The sequence below is a fragment of the Blennius ocellaris genome (assembly GCF_963422515.1).
Source record: "Blennius ocellaris genome assembly, chromosome: 5".
NCBI lineage: Eukaryota > Metazoa > Chordata > Actinopteri > Blenniiformes > Blenniidae > Blennius > Blennius ocellaris.
In genome coordinates, this window is record NC_137654.1 from 15,245,339 (window position 1) to 15,264,629 (window position 19,291).

At 41.3% G+C, this 19,291-nt stretch overlaps 1 protein-coding gene across 1 annotated transcript in view; it reads right to left on the reverse strand.

The window, feature by feature from the left end:
- Positions 1–19,291, reverse strand: part of LOC308130063 (TOX high mobility group box family member 2-like) — a gene marked incomplete at its 5' end in the record, with an annotated part of 73,017 nt that overhangs the window by 24,890 nt on the left and 28,836 nt on the right. The window contains one exon of the mRNA XM_080496246.1: positions 13,016–13,075. Coding sequence (XP_080352372.1) covers positions 13,016–13,075 — 60 coding nt within the window. The remainder of the gene's footprint in view (positions 1–13,015; positions 13,076–19,291) is intronic.

Genomic DNA, 19,291 nt, shown 5'->3' on the forward strand with positions numbered 1-19,291 from the left:
GTTTGAATTCTGTGTGTGTGTGTGTGTGTGTATGTGTGTGTGTGTGTGCGTGCGCGCGCTTGCAGCATTTATTTGCAGACTGCAGCAGCCCATTCAGTCTGTTTAGCTGAAAAACTGAAATAATTAGAAATGCAAATTGTGGCGCTTAGAAAAGTTAAAGAATTCATTGAAAACAAATGTACACTGCAAATTAATTAGAGTTGGATGACAACAGCTGCTGTACAGAATAATTTGCCTCAGAAATCCTGACAGCTTTGAAGCACCAAACTGTCAGTCTGAACGCCTTTAAAATACAGTTAATCAAATTCATTACGTGGAAAAACACCCCTGACAGTCACTTAGTGGGTATTCTATAATCCCATAATTATAATTCCAATCTTGTTTTTTTTTTTGTTTTTTTTTTTAGAAATAGAAAATCTCGACTAAACAGACGTCTGATTGTCAAATGTAAGCAGAATAGCCAAATGACCCTCGAGCAGCTAAAACAGCTCAGATTTTATGGTACTAATAAGGTGATACATGGGCAGTGTCTTTCCCAGGGCCTATCTTGACATAATATTGCAGAGAGAAATATGGTTTTGTGCTCTCAAAAAGCATACTGAGGGTATTCACCAGGGAGTGAAAAGCAATTTTGTCAGAGGCAATCTGATGCCAACTCTCCTTTATAATGACTGAAGAAAATTAATCATCACAAATAATATTCCAGTGTCAGCCATTCAAGAGCTTTTTAATAGAATTTTTATTATTCATGTCTCGTGGTACACATCAACCAGTCCGTTCTGCAACATTTCAGAAATCAATTCAATATCATCTTCGTGTAGGCTGTCATCTCGCCTGCCAGTGCGGCAATTCATCTTACAAACAAATACTTTTAGCAAACAAATGGCGAGAAACGTTGAGGAATAGCTACAACGTCCCCAGTAGCAGTACTGGTGCTTGAAGATAGGATAAAAGTCTCATAATGTGCACTATCATTAGGGAGAAAATAATAATAATAAAAGGGAGTGTGTTTACTATCAGAGGCTGATGTGCTATTTTCTCTTCCCATAAAACTCACTGTCACCGCTCGGTGCTCGCGTGGAAATATTATCGCTGACAATTCCTTTTCCCATGATAAAAGTTTTGCAAATGTCTGTTTCTGGCTCGTCCATTATTGTTGTCATTTGATATTATTATGAACAAAACACATGCCGCATATTTAATTCCCTGAAAGCGTAAACAAATCTCACCTGGGTGCGCACAGTACAGCATCTCTCAGCATCGGGACATTACAGGCTGGAGAGGTCATGAAGTAACTGGAAAGAGGGCGACCATGTTGGTCCACAGCGTGTTGCACCCGTTGCTTGTTCACCCACACAGACCAAAAGAGCACAAGCTAAATATTCAGCTCCTGCCGGTTTTTGCATCTCGCTACTAATAAACAGAGGACTGATATCAAAATCTGTTTGTGTGTAACTATCAGCATGATCTGCCCCCTCCCCACCTGCTCTAACCTTGTACTCTTTGGTACTTAGTTACATAATTAAATTGTGGCTTTTTAATAGTTCCCACATTGCAGAACTGTATTTTCTGCTGACCGAGCATTTTCAGTTGCAGTTCGAACACTTTAGGAAACCCGCACCATTCATGCAAGGTCATTAAGGTGATACATGATCTTGATCCCTTAAATATCCAAAAATACAAAGTGTAAATATGTCTTAAAAGACATGTCCACATTGTCTGCATAAATACTGTAAAATCCGGAATCGGTTTGAGTGTTATAAGCTGTAGCACTATGGCGTAGTGTTTGGCCGTAGTGCGCAGGTCTCTGGTTTGAATCTGTGAATATGTGATATAACTATGGAGTCGCTGCAAATACTAAATGACAGCACTGTAAATAGATGTTGTTGAGTGTAAACAATAAAAAAAAATGGCCTTGAGCAAGAAAAACAAATAGTTATTTATGCATTATTATTTGCTCAAATATTTAACTTCAGATTTTGCTAAAAAAAAAAAAAAGTAAAATGTCTACATACAGAAAAGAGGAATTACTTAGTAAAACCTATTTGTATGGTCACCTGATACTGAATTAAAACATACTATTAAAAAAAAAGCATTGTCCATGAATTTCTACAGCTTCTTGGATGATGTTTTTTTAAAACACTAATAATTCAAGACTGATGTGATGATACAGGGGAGCACAATCTACATTTAGGGCCCCTTTTCACTACAACATCGAGCATAACTGCTTATATGTGGATGTCTGTAGATTTAGATGCTGTCAGAGGTTATTTTATGACTATGCTCTCCATCTCTTTTGTGTTCTTTCCTCCAGTCTTTACAGCTTCCTGTGATGCCCTTGGAGATAAGACACAGGACAAGGACATCACAAGTTTAACATTTTCAAACGTAGATAAATAATTCATAAATATACTGTCTTTCAGGACATTGAGAAGTGTGGATAAAAGAGAGAGGGGTCAGGAGGAAAAAAAAGCCAAATGTTGATTCAGCCTTCTTTGGCTGTAACCTTCACCCACCCTCCACCCGCCACTCAACTCCACAGAGGTGAAATACAAGCAAATCTGTCATTTTCCTGGACAAGGACATTACTTTGGGCATCTGAAGATTCGACATATCAGGTCTTTTCTGACTTCAAACCATCAGCTGCGAGGCAATATCAGAGCAGAAAGTTTAAAGATGCTACATTTTGAAGGATATCGACTAAACTCATGTATAAACCACTTTGAAAAATAATCAGTGTGGTGACTTACAGGCTGCACAGAGTTGTACGAGTTTCTACTTTTGCCTGGCATCGAGAAAATCATCAGATGGATTGAGTCTTGTTAAAGTTTGCATGTTCTCCCTGTGATTGTGTGGAGGTCTGCTCTGGGGAGTCCAGTTTTCTCCCACTGTACAAAACCATGCATTTGAGGTTATCTGATGACTCAGAATTGACTTTAGGTGTGAATGTGACCATGCGTGATCATCTGTCTTTGCCCTGATCTATTGGAAAAGCAGGCAACCAAAACTCTGTACTTGTCTGCAAACCAGCTGTCAAATAATCAACGACATTTATTGTTTCTTTGTGACCAAACGGTCACAGTTAGGATCTTACAACCAACAGGTTACAACATTGGGTCCTTGAGCGAGACCCTCAGCCTCATAGTGGCCCTGGATGATGACTAGCGGTTACCCACTGCTCCTTATTGATGGCTAAATTAGAGCAAATATCACTGGCCCTTGGTATATCAAACAAAGAAAAGACTCTTCTTATTCTTTTTTGTACGGCTTTCTGCAAGTTCACATAAAAAGCAAGTGAAATGTGCAGTGAAAACTACGTTTGGGCAGAAAATATTGTTTTGATAAAGAAGATTTCTATTAAGTTCCAGACAGACGAGAATGTGTCTGAAGTTAATCAACTACCATTCTCCACACAGTTTTGGACATTACGATGGTCATAAAGACCTGAACCTTTATCCTATTGTCATTGTGGTTTTGACTAACTGTTCACTAATTAAAATTAGCACTGGTGCTCAGTGAGATTCTGACAATGCCTTTACTTTCTTATCTGACATTGATTGCAGTGACTCACATTTAACACTCCCAGAGGTGCAACAGAAAGTGAAGCAGGCTTTTCCGCCTGTCATTAGGATACTCTGCGAGACAACATTAATCACTGACTGCATTATTCACTGAGGCTTTTAAGAAGCAACGACGGACTATGGTTTTTTTTTTTTTGATATATAATTACATTTTAGTAAATGCACTTTGATCCAGAGAAATGTAATGATCAGATAGAGAAAACCAGGTGTCATTCATACAGTTTGTCGTCCTCTCTCCTGCATTTACACATTTCCATGACGCGAAACCTCCTGTCGCTTGGTTTATGGACACAGCGCAGCCATGTTGACATTCTCAGGGACACAAGATTGGCACACTTCCTGTAGCAATTATTACGTCAAAGCCAGAAAGTTCACCTTGACATGTAACCTTGTGGGTTAAAACATCTCTGCAACCAAACATAGCGCCTCCTCGTCAAGTTATCGTAAGTAATTAAGTTATCTGTGAGTGGAAACACATTTATCAGCTCAGCTAAAAGTTTTCTTGACACAAATGGCTGGGAAGATGAGATGAAGTCATTAGCTTGGTGATGGAGTCATTCGTGGCCTATGAGGTGTTTAGTGGAAGACAGCTCATCTGGGAACAATGATGTGTTCGTCAAAGGGAGGAGAATGAAAATGTTGCACACTATACCAGAGAGCCTGTCATGGCTGATGGGGGGGCAAATTGTCCAAAGACAAAAGCTGTCTGTCTTTGATGGTCTTTGTTATTACAGCTCCAGCTTTCCTGTAATACGAAACACTTTTATAAAATAACTAATCGGGGAACAAAAACAGCTCTTTGCGTCACAAAAACACGTAACTTTGAGTGAGTATACAATGTCCTATGGAAAGTCATGCAACCATATGCTTCATTGTGGGGAGGGGGGAAATGACAGAACAGCACGGTTTTGGCGACAAACAACAGCTGGCCATGCATATATAAAAGTTTTCATGTCCACTCAGAGGATTCAGATAGACGGATGGCAACAATAAATCTTTTAAACATCTTATGGGGAATTTCAACAATCACCTTCAGAGATGAATTTCACAAAGGGCAAAAATACAACTCATCTTCATGAGGTGTTTAGGTAGGGGCGAGCTGCACCAGTGACCATTACCTGGATGGTCAGCACAGGGTCTTTAGAGGCCACCTGACCCGGCGTTGAAATCCATCCAGGTAATGCATCAAGAGAAGCTGACACTGTAGTACAATAGAGGGGGAATGGAAAAGCAGGCCCACCAGGTTGACTGACAGAAAGACAGAACTGGGATAAGAGTAGTGTTTGTGCATGCGTGCGTGCGTGCGTGCAAGTGCTGCATTTCACCACATCTGATAGTAGTTCAGGGTCATAGGTAGCGTCCGTCACTAAAGGACAGGTGGGCTGTGGTGGGCTTCAACCAATAGCAAAGGAGTGAGCTAACCTCCTCCGTGCTCCCCCATGCACTGGTAATTCTCTGAAATGTCACATCAGAATGGATCTCATTTAGGTGGGTAAAAAGGACCTGACTCTCCTTTGCAGATGTGGGTGGACCTGCACTGGATCGCACATGAACTCTAAAAACACCGTCGCAAAAGAAGTATTTTGAAAAGGTGTGAAAAAGGGCCAGGACTCGCGCACATTTATGTCAGTTCAATTTAAGTGAAAAAAAAGGAAAAGAAAAACTAAACTCAGTTAAAGATCAAAGACGAGGGGTGAAAAAAATATCTCTGATCTTTGTGCTGGAAGAGAGAGAAGTAGAAGACTCTTTAATGTGTGGACCAAAGGGTCCATTTTTTTTTTTTTTTTTTTTCTGAAGGGGGCATAATGCTACGGTCTCAGCCACGTTTTCTATTCTTATTCATAAGAGAGAGTCATATAAATAAATAAAATATGTTGTCTCATAGTCACTCATCCCCCCCAAGGGAACATGGAAGCCCCAGTAATCACATATGGCACAATAGCTTGCCTATAATCCCCTTTATTTTTATTTTCATGATGTCACTCTCTTTAAGCCCCTTGCTTTATGAGTCGCAAACGGAGTGGAGAGGGGAGAAGAGGAGGAGCGCAGAGGAGAGGAAAAAGCAAGGGAGGGGTGAAAACAAATGATGTGGATCCCTCATTGTTCTTTCTCTATGCCCTCATTCCAGTCAGGGCAATAAGAGAACATTGTGATTTACTGTCAGTGAAGCGCAAGAGTGCATCAGAGAGAATCCACTGCGGCAGGGGCCATTAAAATAGATTTAACTTCCCACAGTATTAGGCCAGATGTCTACACTTCTATTATATTTCAATCAGCCATGACCTTGGTCTCCATATGATGAGAGAGATCACTAGGAGAGAGGGAAAGAGAGAGTGAAAATACATGCAGAAAACCAATAGAAATATCAAACTACTTAGTCCCACTAAATCCCTGCGCTCCGCTGTGCTGCATATACAGAGAGAGAAAGAGAGGACGGGCCCGAAATAGAGCCAAGGTTTCAAGTTCTCTTAAAAGAGTGTATGAATCATTGAGTGCACTCTCGCTGCTGATAAGTTGCTGTTTTTCGGGGGGAGTGCTGCCTTTCTGCGGGGTATGTATTTGACGAGGAACCGAGGGAGTACGCCAAAAAAGAGCGGGACGGCGGATCGTTTTGATGCTCTCGAAAGCCTCGACGATATCAAACGACGGAAAGATAAATCTGTTCATATTCTTCGAACGAGGGAAATGTTGACTTCTCTCATCGACACGAACCCCTCTCGATGAACATGCAACATTTTTCGTCCTGCCATTTTCTCTTGACTGTTAATATCCCTCTATTCCACGTGACTCTTTTTCCGATTTCAATAAAACCCTTGCTCTGTGGCATCTTTCCATCCTTTTCAGCCCTATGAAAGCAGAGCAGAGGTCACTGCTTGCTCTATTTCAGAGACCAATGGTAATTGGACTTATTGGCTGACATGAACTGACCTACATAAAGTAACTACCAATCCCTGGTTACTACTGTAACTTACAATCCCCTCCTGATTATGGGCGTGGATGATGCGCGGATGCTCGTCTGATGTTTCTCCAGCATTGTTTTTCACACAGTGCTGCCCCGGTGTTGGTTTAGAGCTGGAGAACACTGTCTTCGGCCTGAATTCATGGTACCGAATTTGTACGCTCTCTTGAAATTTAAATACACGCTTGCACAATGTGTATTTCTACTCCATTCTGGCGACCTTGCCAGCGGCTCTGCACAGCCTCAAAGAAGAAGAGAGTTGTGTGTTGGCGTTTTCAGACCCTCAATTTTCATTTTTCATCCTTTGTCTCAAATGTCCCCCCTCTATCTCCCCTTGCAGAGAGAGAATAGAAGCAGGGAGAATAGGGAGAGAGAGAAACACATTCAGCGGAGTGCGAGGGGATGTTTGGTGGGGAGGGCAAGCGTTGTGAAGTGAGTAGAGTGTTGCAGTTGTGGTGGTGGGGGTATAATGGTGCACTGTGAGTCACTATTAAGTAACGGTGCCTTTTCACATCAGCATCGCCCACATTGGGTGTACGGTGCCAGGGTGTACTGAGGTGTCTCTGACTCAGAGAGAAAGAGGAGAAAAGAGAGGAGAGAGATAGAGATTGTCGGGTTCAGGGTTGGGAAGTTGATCCGAGGGGCCAAACAACATCTGGATATCTATAAATGGTTGGCCCACAAAACATCATCATGTCAACTGCTTCTTTCTGATGGGGAGAATTATAAAAAAATTAAAATAAAAAATACACACACACACACGCAAAAGCCAGTGGGACTCTGTATGAAGGTGATGCATCAGTCAACATCTCCATGGTTTAATTCATGATAAACAAATAAGCCACGTCTAATTTTGTTTCATGTGTTTAAAAAAAAGAGACTCAAGAAATACGCTCTCTGCTGGATTAACCATCGCATGTACTGCTCAAATGCTACACTTGCTATCAATCTTCTCATCTCAAGCAAGAAACTGCACGAGTACATTTCCTGGCGATTTAAAATACTCCACACAACCATTATCTGGAAGACGTCCCAGTATATATTACATTTGGTCTAAAATTAACCGACAACCCTTTTCTTTGTTCTTTGTATTGTAAGTGGTGGGGATTTTTGTATTTGAATCTGTTCACTGGTTATTTCCACCAGTCTCTTTTTAAGAAGCCTCAGATGTTTTCTGCATTGATCATCAGCACGGATTCCGACATGAAGCTGCCGCTGCTGGAACTTGAACAAAACCTACAGATACAGCACATAAAGGATAACTCCTGAAACAGTTTTCAAGAGTGAAGTTGGAGAACTGCATGGTGTGCATGTGCTTCCACAACCTCCTCATGGATCAATACATATGGTCAGTAGAGCTTCATTAGTGTGACCCTGAGTTAAACTAAGGCTAAGAGAGGTTGGATGAGTTTGTCTGTGAAGGTTCACTGGTGTTAGTGAGAGACTCATCATTTCAGGGGAGAAGAGGTTGGAATGGTGAAATAACAGAGAGAGGGGGGGAGGGTGGGAGAGTGTAACAGTTAGGAAATGCACAGGAAAAGCAGTCTGCTTGAAACAGAAAGAAACAAAAACAAGGAGAGGGAGGGGAGTGAGCGAGCGAGAGAGAGAGAGAGAGAGAGAGAGAGAGAGAGAGGGGAAAAAAAAAAAAACTAAAAAGTTTTTGTTCTGATCCAGACCATCAGCCGCTGTTCTCACAGAGCTGTCCAAATCAATGGAGAGACACACGGCTCAGAAAACGCGAATGCATAACTTGTAGCTGTTCCTAAAACCAGCGGCCCCTTGTCTTCGCCTGCAAAGGGACATACTGCAAAAAGTACTACACATGAGAGAAGAAGATGTGTAACGTGCATTAAATGATTCTCCCTCCACCAGCTGCCGCCCGGTTTCTTCCTTCAAGCTTCGTCTCTAACCATCACTTTTTCAAAATCTTCCCTTTTTTGTTTCAAATTTCCCCTGATCTATCAAATGCACGTAACCACACACTGGGTCATGCAACTACACAGACTGCTTCTAATGTAAGGTGAGGAGAGGCCATACAAAACATACAAAAATATGCATGTCGGTGCAGGTCTGTGTAACGACTCCAACGGATCAAGCCTGATATGAATCCAAATGAAAAACACTTATTGTCCATTATACAAAATTAGAATTTGTGTTGGCGTGGTTGGAGGAAGCCATTCTGGTTTGGCCAGAATCTAGCAGCTATTATTATAGTGCAGCAAAAATATACACTGCAGCCAGCATTATTTTACATGCATGTGCATGAGTGATAGGCTGATAATGAGTGAATTAGCGTTTTCATTTTGTTATTGAGTCTCAAATGATGTCTTTTTCCATCCAGAAAGGTGGATATATTTTTCCCTCACTCATGACTGATAAGTGTGTTTTTGTAACTTTAAGCTGACATAGAACTCAGTGTTTGTTGCACATTTTTGGACAAAATATACTGAGTCTGTGGATGAATAATCTCAATCAGAGCGCCGTGATTGACCTGGTTGTTTTTGTAACATGAGGAATCAGCAGTTACTAAACACACAACACACCTACGTGTGTGTGTGTGTGTGTGTGTGTGTGTGTGTGTGTGTGTGTGTGTGTATACATATATATATATATATATATATATATATATATATATATATGAGAGATTTATGGGCAAATTGTCAAAGAATTGAAATTTGAGTGACTGAACATTTGCAGTCAATCAGGATAATTGAGACGTTTAATCTTCAATTCAAAAAACTCTCAGCCTTAGTAGCTTTTTGTGTGGGCAGATACAAACAAAGCTGGTCAACAAAATTATCCACCCACATATTTGCTTATAAGCTGAAACCTCAACAGATGAACCGAATGAAACAGAAAAAAAAAAACATCAATATCATCAAACTGTGTGTGAGCTCCATATGTGCAGCTCATGTGTGTATTTCTTTCTATTAAAAAAAAAAAAAAAACATACAACATTAAAAGCCTTGAAAAGATCTTGTTTGAATGGGCAGATTGTGTCCAAGCATACAGTGAACGGCCCCTTTAAAGCTGTTTCTGATTAGCGGTTTTCTCTTTTTAAAAGCCCAGAGATGTTATGTGTAATGCAATCTTCTGGCTGTGTCAAGCTGCTACCTCAGTGTGTATGCTGCAGAAGACCCCAGACATGCAAACAAAGGAGTCTCTGTTCTGGTTACATGCACCTTTTTCACAGGCACTCTTAATGTAAAGAGGCTCTGGTGGGTGTCTTACCGCAGTGTTAAAACTTGCATCAAGGCATACGGGGCACTTCGTTCACAATACGCTTGACCAACACTGTATTTCTAAGCATTATCCTCACAGCCAAAGTATAAAAGTCACACTGTAGAGCTTTACACACAGCGTGAATCTAAAAGAAATAGAAGGAAAAAAAAAATCTCTCGCAAAGACAGCTGAGAAATGCCTCACTCTTCCAAAACCAATACATTTACACATGCATGCACACTAGACATGTGTTCAACATATTCATTAGAACATAATCACCCTTTCAAATTGGTGCATAAACTCATTCCATATTTTAATCTGTAATTTGTCTGATTTAACTTCAAAAGCAAACCACATGTAACAAACTACTGCACAGCTAATGCATACAATTAAGCCCCAATTAGGCAATGATTGACTAACATGCACAGAAAGCGGTCATTCTTATGAATTCTGCAAGACTTATAAAGAAAATACAGACGCTCATTGGATGTGGTGGCTTTGAAGATATTTATAGATTAACCCTCCAGTGAGATAATCATGTCAGACTTGTCCCCAAGTCCACAGAAATTATTTCACCACACTCAAAAGTTATTTACGCGATAATATGCACAAAGTTTTGCCCAAGACTGCAAATATTTAATGATGTGACGGCCCCTCAACAAACTTGTGAAATGAAGAGGAAACACAGGAGTTAAAGTGATCTGTGTAGTGTAACAATCACTAAAGTGATCACAAGTAATTGACGGTGAAATCAGAAAGTAATTCAAGCATTATTATGAGTTATAAACTGAAATATTTTCATATAGCTGGATCAGGTAGCAGTGATCTTAAGACTGACCACACGTACCATATGAACACTCTTGCTTTTGCCGTTTTACACACTGAACCACTTTGGCATAGATTCCAATTTGAGATACTTTTATGTTTGGATACAAAAAAAGTGAATATTTGATATGTTTTTGGGGAGATGGAAGGTGGAAACTGTTTTGGCCTTGCACTGTGTCACTAATAATAAGCACAGCTGAACATCCCCCCTCATTCAAATCTCAAATTAAATGTGCTCTATTAAAGGATCAAAAGCCAAGCAGTGTGTTCAGACTGCTATTCAGAACTGATGTGTAAGCTCTGACCGAGCACCAACTGCAACTGACGTGTTTTCTAAAGCCCAAATTGCCGTATCCAATAATAGAAAAGATAGTTGTTGACACAACACAGTAAACCTGTAGTGGGCTGCTGGTGATTGACACATGACCGCTGCAGCAGCAAAACTACAAAGCTGGACATTCATCCCAATTAGCACACATCAGTATCAGCTTGCAATGTGACAAAATGGACCAGTAAAATATAGGGGAACAATGATCGGCCTCAGTCTGTGATGTGCGGTTTGAGTAGACAATAAGCTGCTCAAGCTCTCACTCGACCTCTCATTATGCCTGCCCAATCCCAACTTCAAAGAGAAGACAACCTTATGGCTATAGGATGATGTGTACATATGAGTGCATATGCACGTATATGTTTGTGGGGGTTTACGAGCGCACGTGTACGTGTGTGTGGCTTTATGAGTATATACGAGACTGTGGTAGAGTGTGCATACATATGTTCCTGTTCGTCAAGTCTTTGCAAAGCCCAATTTAAGTTTTACACCATGGGAGTAAGCACATTTTTGGGACGTGAGGACATTTCAGCTGGTCGACACTTCTTCAAAGAGCTTTTTAAAAAGTTAAGACTTGCTTTGAGGCTCAGTATATATTTATGTCCATTTAAAAGGGTCACTTACAGATTGTTATTTTGAAGTGGAAAAAGGTGGTTGGTCGTAAAATTGCTGAAAATCTAGAACCAGCACAATTGTTTACCCATTTCTTTGCCAAGGCCAAATAAATAGGGCCAAATAGACAAAGGCCTTTTAGAATTACTTTATAGTTACACTATAAAAGATTTTAATGAACTTTAGTTGCCTTTTCTGTCATTGCTAATGTATTGCAGTTTTTAAAGGAACACACATTTAATAAATACACACAAATCCAATTATTTCTGCAGGTGCAGCAGTCGCAGTGGTTTCAATGAGGGTTCGGGCTTGGACATGCATAGAATCAATGTGTGTCCTCACAAGTAGGTAAAAGTGAAAATATGAGCCAAAACACAGTAGTTTGCATGTGAGTGAAACTGCACTTGCACATGTGCTTATGACTTATGAATAACTTTGTGTCAGAGAACGTGTCACTTCCTATTACTGTAAAGTGTACGTGAATCTGTGTGTGTGTGTGTGTGTGTGTGTGTGTGTGTGTGTGTGTGTGTGTGTGTCCTGGCGTCATTGGCCTTCTGGTTCTGTCCAGTCACTCTGTGACTTATTTGGCAGGGTGCTAATTGACATGAAGCCTCCACCTCAACGTGTTTTGTCAGAACATGAAGGCCCCGCTGCTGGATCAACAAATCCTGGAGCTCCAAATTCTGCCATATGTCCGGCCATGTGTTTCTATCTACCAGCTGGGAGCACTCAGCACTGTGCCTGTCTAACTCACTGACTGTGTGAGGGCGACCACACCGTGCCGCGCCAGAGCAGGACCAGTGCGACAATGAGCTGGGAGCAGTAAAACGTGCTGGTTTGGCAGGTAGCAGGCTGACATGTCAACTAATGCAGCTGTGGCAGCAGACGCAATCTCTCTGAAGTTAGGGATACATGTCAATGCGCTTTGGGTGAAATCGTCAAAAGAGGTGTGCTTTCTCAAAGGAGTAAGAGAAACTTTAGCTGCAGTTAAACACTATCCTTGTTCTCAAATAGGATCAGACTTCTGGCCGACCATCAAAATGATTCATATAGAGCACACTTTCAACATCCGAATCAAATTTTTTATCTAGAATATTTCTGCACAAGACAAACTTTTCTGCATTCATCACTTAACAGCTAACGTTATATATACTTAATAGAAAACTATAAAACTGTACATTGTAGTGAATTGCCAATGTGATGCAAGTTTAATTCCCATCATACTCAAAGTATTTAATAATGGCAGTGTTGAAGGATGACTCGTAACTGTGACTAACCCGAAAATGTATCAATTTTCCAGTTTGGCCTGGCACCGTCTCCAATTACAGGAAAAAGTTTGCTCACTGAATAGTGCACACGCTTCTTCCACCGTATGCCAAAATGTACATTTCCATAAACTCTTCTTGATGAGTGCTGACATCAGCTTCCTCGCACATTTATTTGTTTAAGTTGGTGGGGGTTTATAGGAAAAGACGTGAGCTGTCTTACCTGGTTTGGTGACCGAAACTCTTGGTTATTGTCATTCATGTACATGTTGTCACCATCAAACTGTGGAAAGAAACACAAAGGAGAAATAAACATGTATGCAAGAGGGGTTTTGAAAAAAACTAACAAAAAAAAAAAAAACGAAGGGAAAGAAAGGGGGGGTGGGAAAAAGGAAAAGCTCTTTACGGGTGGCCTGAAGTGTGAGACTAATGACTTTGTCACTTTGGTTAAACCTCGTGGTGGCATGGCAGCGTGGGTAATTACCGTTCGTCAGCGGGCCGGTAATTAGGCTACATGAGCACAGTGACGAGAGATGGGCTTTTCCCTGTGGGCTCTGCTTGCTGTGTGTGAGGAACAGAATGAGTGTGAATGAGTCTACGAGTGCATATAGTAGAGAACTGTGTGTGCGTGCTTGTCTTTAAGGTGTGCGTGGGTGCGTACGCGGCTGCGTGCATGTGTGTGTGTGTGTGTGTGTGTGTGTGTGTGTGTGTGTGTGTGTGTGTGTGTGTGTGTGTACGCTACACTGTGAGACCATGCTGTGTCTTCAGGATTGAGCTAATCAGGCAAGAAAAGATCACTTGCTGCAGGTGCCAAAACACTGCTTGAGATGAGTCCTGCACTCACAAAACAACAGATGACCTTTCACCCTGACCAATGCAAAGGAACAACACCGGGTCACCAGTTGAGTGCCGCATGCAACACGCCAGCTCTGATATCTGGCAATTTTCTGAGTGAAATCTGCTAAGAAGTCCCCAGTGAGACTGACTTACAAACTACAAATGAAAAAATAAAACAAAAAAACAATGCGGTTGCCGTTTTTAGCAGCAGAGAAAATGAGATTCTGCCCCACAAGTGGCTCAGTAACTGAACCTGTGCAGTGTCAAGGTGACTGAGAAACTGCTACTGTGTTCGGAAGAGCCGCTGTATTGTGAAATGAAATGCCCTTGGCTTTCCAAAGGCATTGAGGTTTATCATACCACACATGCAGCAAATGGAACAAACCTTGACTAAACTGGATAATAATGGTGGCGAGCACAAGCAGACACGCCGACACCAGAATGCATCAAATGAAGCCCCCTTTTTGTTAGTTTACTGTGGTCATTCTGTTTGATTTCAATGCACCTGAAGACTTGAGAACTGACAGCCAAAACAACCTGATCAAACTCGATAGCTCTCCAGGTCAAATTCCTCAGATGTGAAGATACGAGGTGTCTTTTTTCATTTAGACTGGTCTGCTTTGTGCCTTTGTGGCATCTCTGAAGAAGCAACTGAAGGATGTAAAGACAAACACGCTGGGACGGAGAGAACAAACACAAATGGATCAGAAGATTCCACCTGCTCAAAACAACGACCGAATAGGTAGACTAATGGACGGAAATGGGCAGAAGTCCTGGGGGGAGGGATCTAATATCTACACTGGAGGACAAGGAAAAGAGGAAGGAGCTAAATGATTATGTGAGTGGTGAGAAAGAGAAATTACTGTACATTATTGCAGGAGAAAGGCTGAGGGAATGAGTGCCTGCCTTGGGGCAATGGTTGGTTAACGATTCATATCGTGGAAACTCTACTGAGGATTCACTTGGTTATTCCAATGATTACATTATATCCAACCACATACGCAAACACAAAGGACGAGCGCTGCATATATGTTGCATTCAAGCCTGAATCACACATCGTGAGCGTTACTCAAAAGCCTCACACCAGCAGTAAAGACGGCATGTTTATTTCAAGTGAAGCTGACTGCTGACTAATTGTTTGCCGTAACATGCAGCAGATAAAGATGCTAATTTGCCTAATCAAGCATGGCAGTGTCTATCACCTTACTGAGCTGCACAGCGAAGTGACTGTGGCTCAGCGAGAGGGGCCAGAGTGATGTTGACCTTGGTGACATATCTGCAATAAACTCTTTACTCCACACATGAAAGCCTCTTGTCCTCGCCTAACTGAGCAATTTCATTCCATTGAAATCCACTTTGATATCACGGCTGACGTGAAGTCATTTTGAGGGCTTCTTTAGGATAACATTCTCAAGGGTGAAAATGGAGAGCAGTAACTGAACAAATGGTACAACCCCGTCAGAGCTAATTGTGCCCACTGAAATATTCACTTAAGAAGCATCGTTACTGTGTCCTTTTTCCAGTTGGAATTAAGAAATGAAGTGAGGTGATGCTCATTTTTAACAACTACACCTGGAGTTGAATTCTCACCAAAATAAAAAGGCCTAGAAAGGTCAGCCATTTTGTGCTTCAACATGGCTGCCCATATATTGCAATGCAATGCTCTTTTCTCTTGCACTTCTCTCTCAACAGCTCTCCTTTGCACTTCCTCGCTCTCCCACTTAAAATGCCAATTTATCCTCGGCTCAATGCTATCAGCTCTGCCATTACTCCACATATGCTGCAGAAATCATCTTCTCCTTCTCTTTTGTTCTCTTCCTTCTCATTTTCTCCCCTTTACCCTAAATCTCTCCATCTTTCCTTTCCACCTCCTCATTTCTTTCTCGCTCCTCTGTTTGTTGTCTCATCATTTTCACCTCGCTCTCCTTGTTACAATCCCTTTACTTCTACCTCTGTCGTTCCCTCCGTGCCCTTTTCTTCCCCTCTTTTCTGTCGTTCTTCAGCAGGCCTTGGCATTGCTTTCTTATCGGCAGTCTAATTGGGCATTCTGCCTGAGACAAGGGGCTCATTAAGCAGTAATTACACACATGTTGTTTTCGGCAAACATCTCTATTTGGATTGCTTTGCATGGTAATTGTTCAGCAGGGACCACTGCTCGCGATGTTTCCCTCCGTGACACACATGGTGCTGGTAGAGAGGAATAAAAACATGGAGAAGAAGGCATAGAGAGGCGGGGGGTGGGGGTGGGGGGGGGGGGGGGGTGAGATCTGAGAACAGAGAAAAATAATAATAGGTTGTGGAAGGGAGACAAATTGAGAAATAAAGAATGCATACATGAGAAAGGAGGAGGATGAGAGTAATACAGAGGCAGAAAAGAGACCGACAGAGGGGATGAAGGCAATGCTGAAGCAGTGAATAGAGAAAGACAATGAATAAATGACAAAAAGGAGGCAGCTCCAGCATGAAGGTAAATGAGGTGGAGAGGTAGAAAGAGCACCAAAAAAAAGCACGGAGAATAAGTAAATGAGGAAGAAAAGTGGAAAAACTACGGTGACACAGAGAGACAGACAGAGTGAAACCCAGAACTAGGTCATGCCTAGCAATCATCGACAAAGCTGAACATTTCAAAAATAATGAAGCCGCAAGGTGGAAGTAATGCTAACTAGCATATCCAGGGAAAACATGTAATATTTACACAGTGCTAATGGTGCAATACAATGCCGGGGATCTTTTCATCTTGAAATGTACCGGTGATGGCAGGACTGGAGGTGAAATTAGACTCCACTGAAGATTGCTTTTGATTGATGGACAATTTATATAAGCTCCTCACTAAGCCTTCTAGGCAACATCTGTTTGTGGGGAGGGTAGCCTGAAGATCATCTGCTTCTGCGCATGTGCAATGCCATAACTGTCCAGTCATTAGAGAGAAAAATGACCTTGCAATATTGAAAAAGTGGTTTGGAAAATGAGGAACCCATATGAAGAAATTACAATCGCTAGAGCTATAAAGAATATAACCAGAGCTTCATTTGTTTGAAGTGAAAAAGAAAAACTGCCTATTTGACTGTTTTGCTGATTTTTCTATGGGTCACTTTTCTAAATTCCAACAAACTAAAATATACTAGCACATATTATATATTATATTTTAAATGTTAATGCTCATAATAATAGGTTGATTGAAATGCATGAAAAAGGATCGAACAAAACATCCAATACGAGACTGAAAAGCAACCACAACAAACTTTTTGAACTTTTCAATTAATAAAAGGGAATCTATAAGCAGAATATGTAATACTTGTGACTTTAAAAGCCTTCGCTAGTACACCAAGTCTCTAAAAATAATTCTCTCACCGAGCGGAATTAATAAGCCCAGAACAGTACACAGCCATTCTGTGAAGAAAGGGGTGTGGTGGTGGTGGTGGTGGTGGTGGTGAGGGCTCATGCAATATGTATGCCTGTTTGAGCACCCTTCTTCCTCATCCTCCCCCTCCTCTCTTTATTTCACTTTTTACATCTCTCTCTCTCTCTCTCTCTCTCTCACTCTTTCTCTCTCTCTCCCTTTCTCTCTCATCCTCTATTCAATTAAGCTGTAGGAGCGACCTAACAAACCTCAACCCTGAAACAATATGCCACTGAATTTTGATGTTGCCCAACTTGTCACCGCTGCTTCAAAGCCACAGAGTGATACAGACGCACGCACGCACGCACACACGCACACACGCACGCACGCACAAAACAACAGAAAAACACTCGTAAAACCAGTGGAGTAGAGAGAGAAGTGGTGAGAAGCAGAAAGAAAGAAAGAAAGAAAGAAAGAAAGAAAGAAAGAAAGAAAGAAAGAAAGAAAGAAAGAAAGAAAGAAAGAGTTGTCACGGGTACATTTTGAGAGTTGTGGGTGGAGGGGGGTAACCATTCTGGTGTTGCACCACGCCCCAAGCAAACAATGAACATGGGCAAACAATGAACATGGCACATACACTCGCACACACATTCACATACACATATACCCAAGCACACACAAACATGGACACACACACAAAGCCCATAAAAAGCACAGCCTGTGGCCATGGCGACACATGCTCTGTTGTCGTTAGATAAGGGAAACAGGGCCTCTTCCTGGGTGTGAGAGTTTGATCCTGAACACACACACACACACACACACACACACACACACACACACACACACACACACACACACACACACACACACACACACACACACACACACACACACACACACACACACACACACACACACACACACAACACACACACACACGCACACACACACTATGTGCACACTCAGCTGCAGCAGCACCGGGGTCACATGCACCCGCAGCAAGCGTTTTGCGTATCCCTACCTTTAGCAGCAACATGGTTCATTTTCCTATGCAAAAACTCAAGCTATGTTTAGTTGGATACACAGTGCTCTGGTCAGTGGACCACATACTATAAACTGCATGCTCAGATAATGACGACATACTCAGAGCAGCTGCCACAGCTCTCAGGTGTTGATGGTGCTGAATGAAGAGCTGCCATCCTGGAGAGTATTTTGGGTATAGGGATTGAGAAGATGAATGGGCGTTGCATTACTCAAGCTGCTTCACCTCTTCAGCCAATTTCTTTAACTAAATATTTGGTTGCATTGTCAGAGATGGGGCAATCCATCATCGCTCAATGAGCCTAACTTAATGAGCATCAGCTCCATGCTGGAGTGATACACATTCATGGCACTCTCCCCTTCAGAATTTTAAAAAGGAAGGCTTTTTGTGCTGATTGCAAGGGAAAAGTGGTGCCCTGCTAAGCAGTTACCAAACCAGGTTCTGTTTCTATAATGAACTTCTGTTCTGTGTTTAAAGCAGGATACTAATATAAATGGTGCATTAACTCGCACCACTTCAACAGCAAATACTGGTCGACTACTTTAAAAATGTGATTCCAACCATGGACATAACTATCATAAAGCAGTCAGATATGATATGATATGATATGATATGATATGATATGATATGATATGATATGATATGATATGATATGATATGATATGATATGATATGATATATGAAAGTAAATGTAATTCTGTTAGTTTCATCATAAAAGACTACTAATAATTGCCAATAATCCCATATCTACAGTGTGTGAAAGTGGTTGCTCAAATCACTCAGCTGTTCCCATCAGTTTACATTCGATTACTTTAGTTATTTTAGGTTACAGTTTTTGGCCACAGCTTTACTATTTTACTATTAATTTCTCATTTTGTCTTCATCTGCTTTGTCTTCAGTGACCTGTGCAGATCTCTTCAGAGAAAAGCCTTTGAAAACTGACTGTGCTGGAGCATCTAGTGATTAAAAAAAAAGCCTCTTGTGAATAGTTAGGGAACAACACACAAGGAAGGAGTATGAATATTAAATTCTAAATTGTAAATCACAAACATGACTCCAAATGAATGTATTATACAAAGAGCAGGTGGGTAAACAGGGAATTGTTTGATAAAAAAAAGATCCAAATGATCTTAACTTGAGAAATTATGGATGCATTTTCAGGCTGTTGCTGCTCATTGTCAAGGTGAGAATAAAATTCTGTAATTGTTCGTTTTTGTTTTAACACCAAATTGTTTTGTAAAACATTTTGAATGGGCAGCTTTCGTACAAAGCTTCTCTGC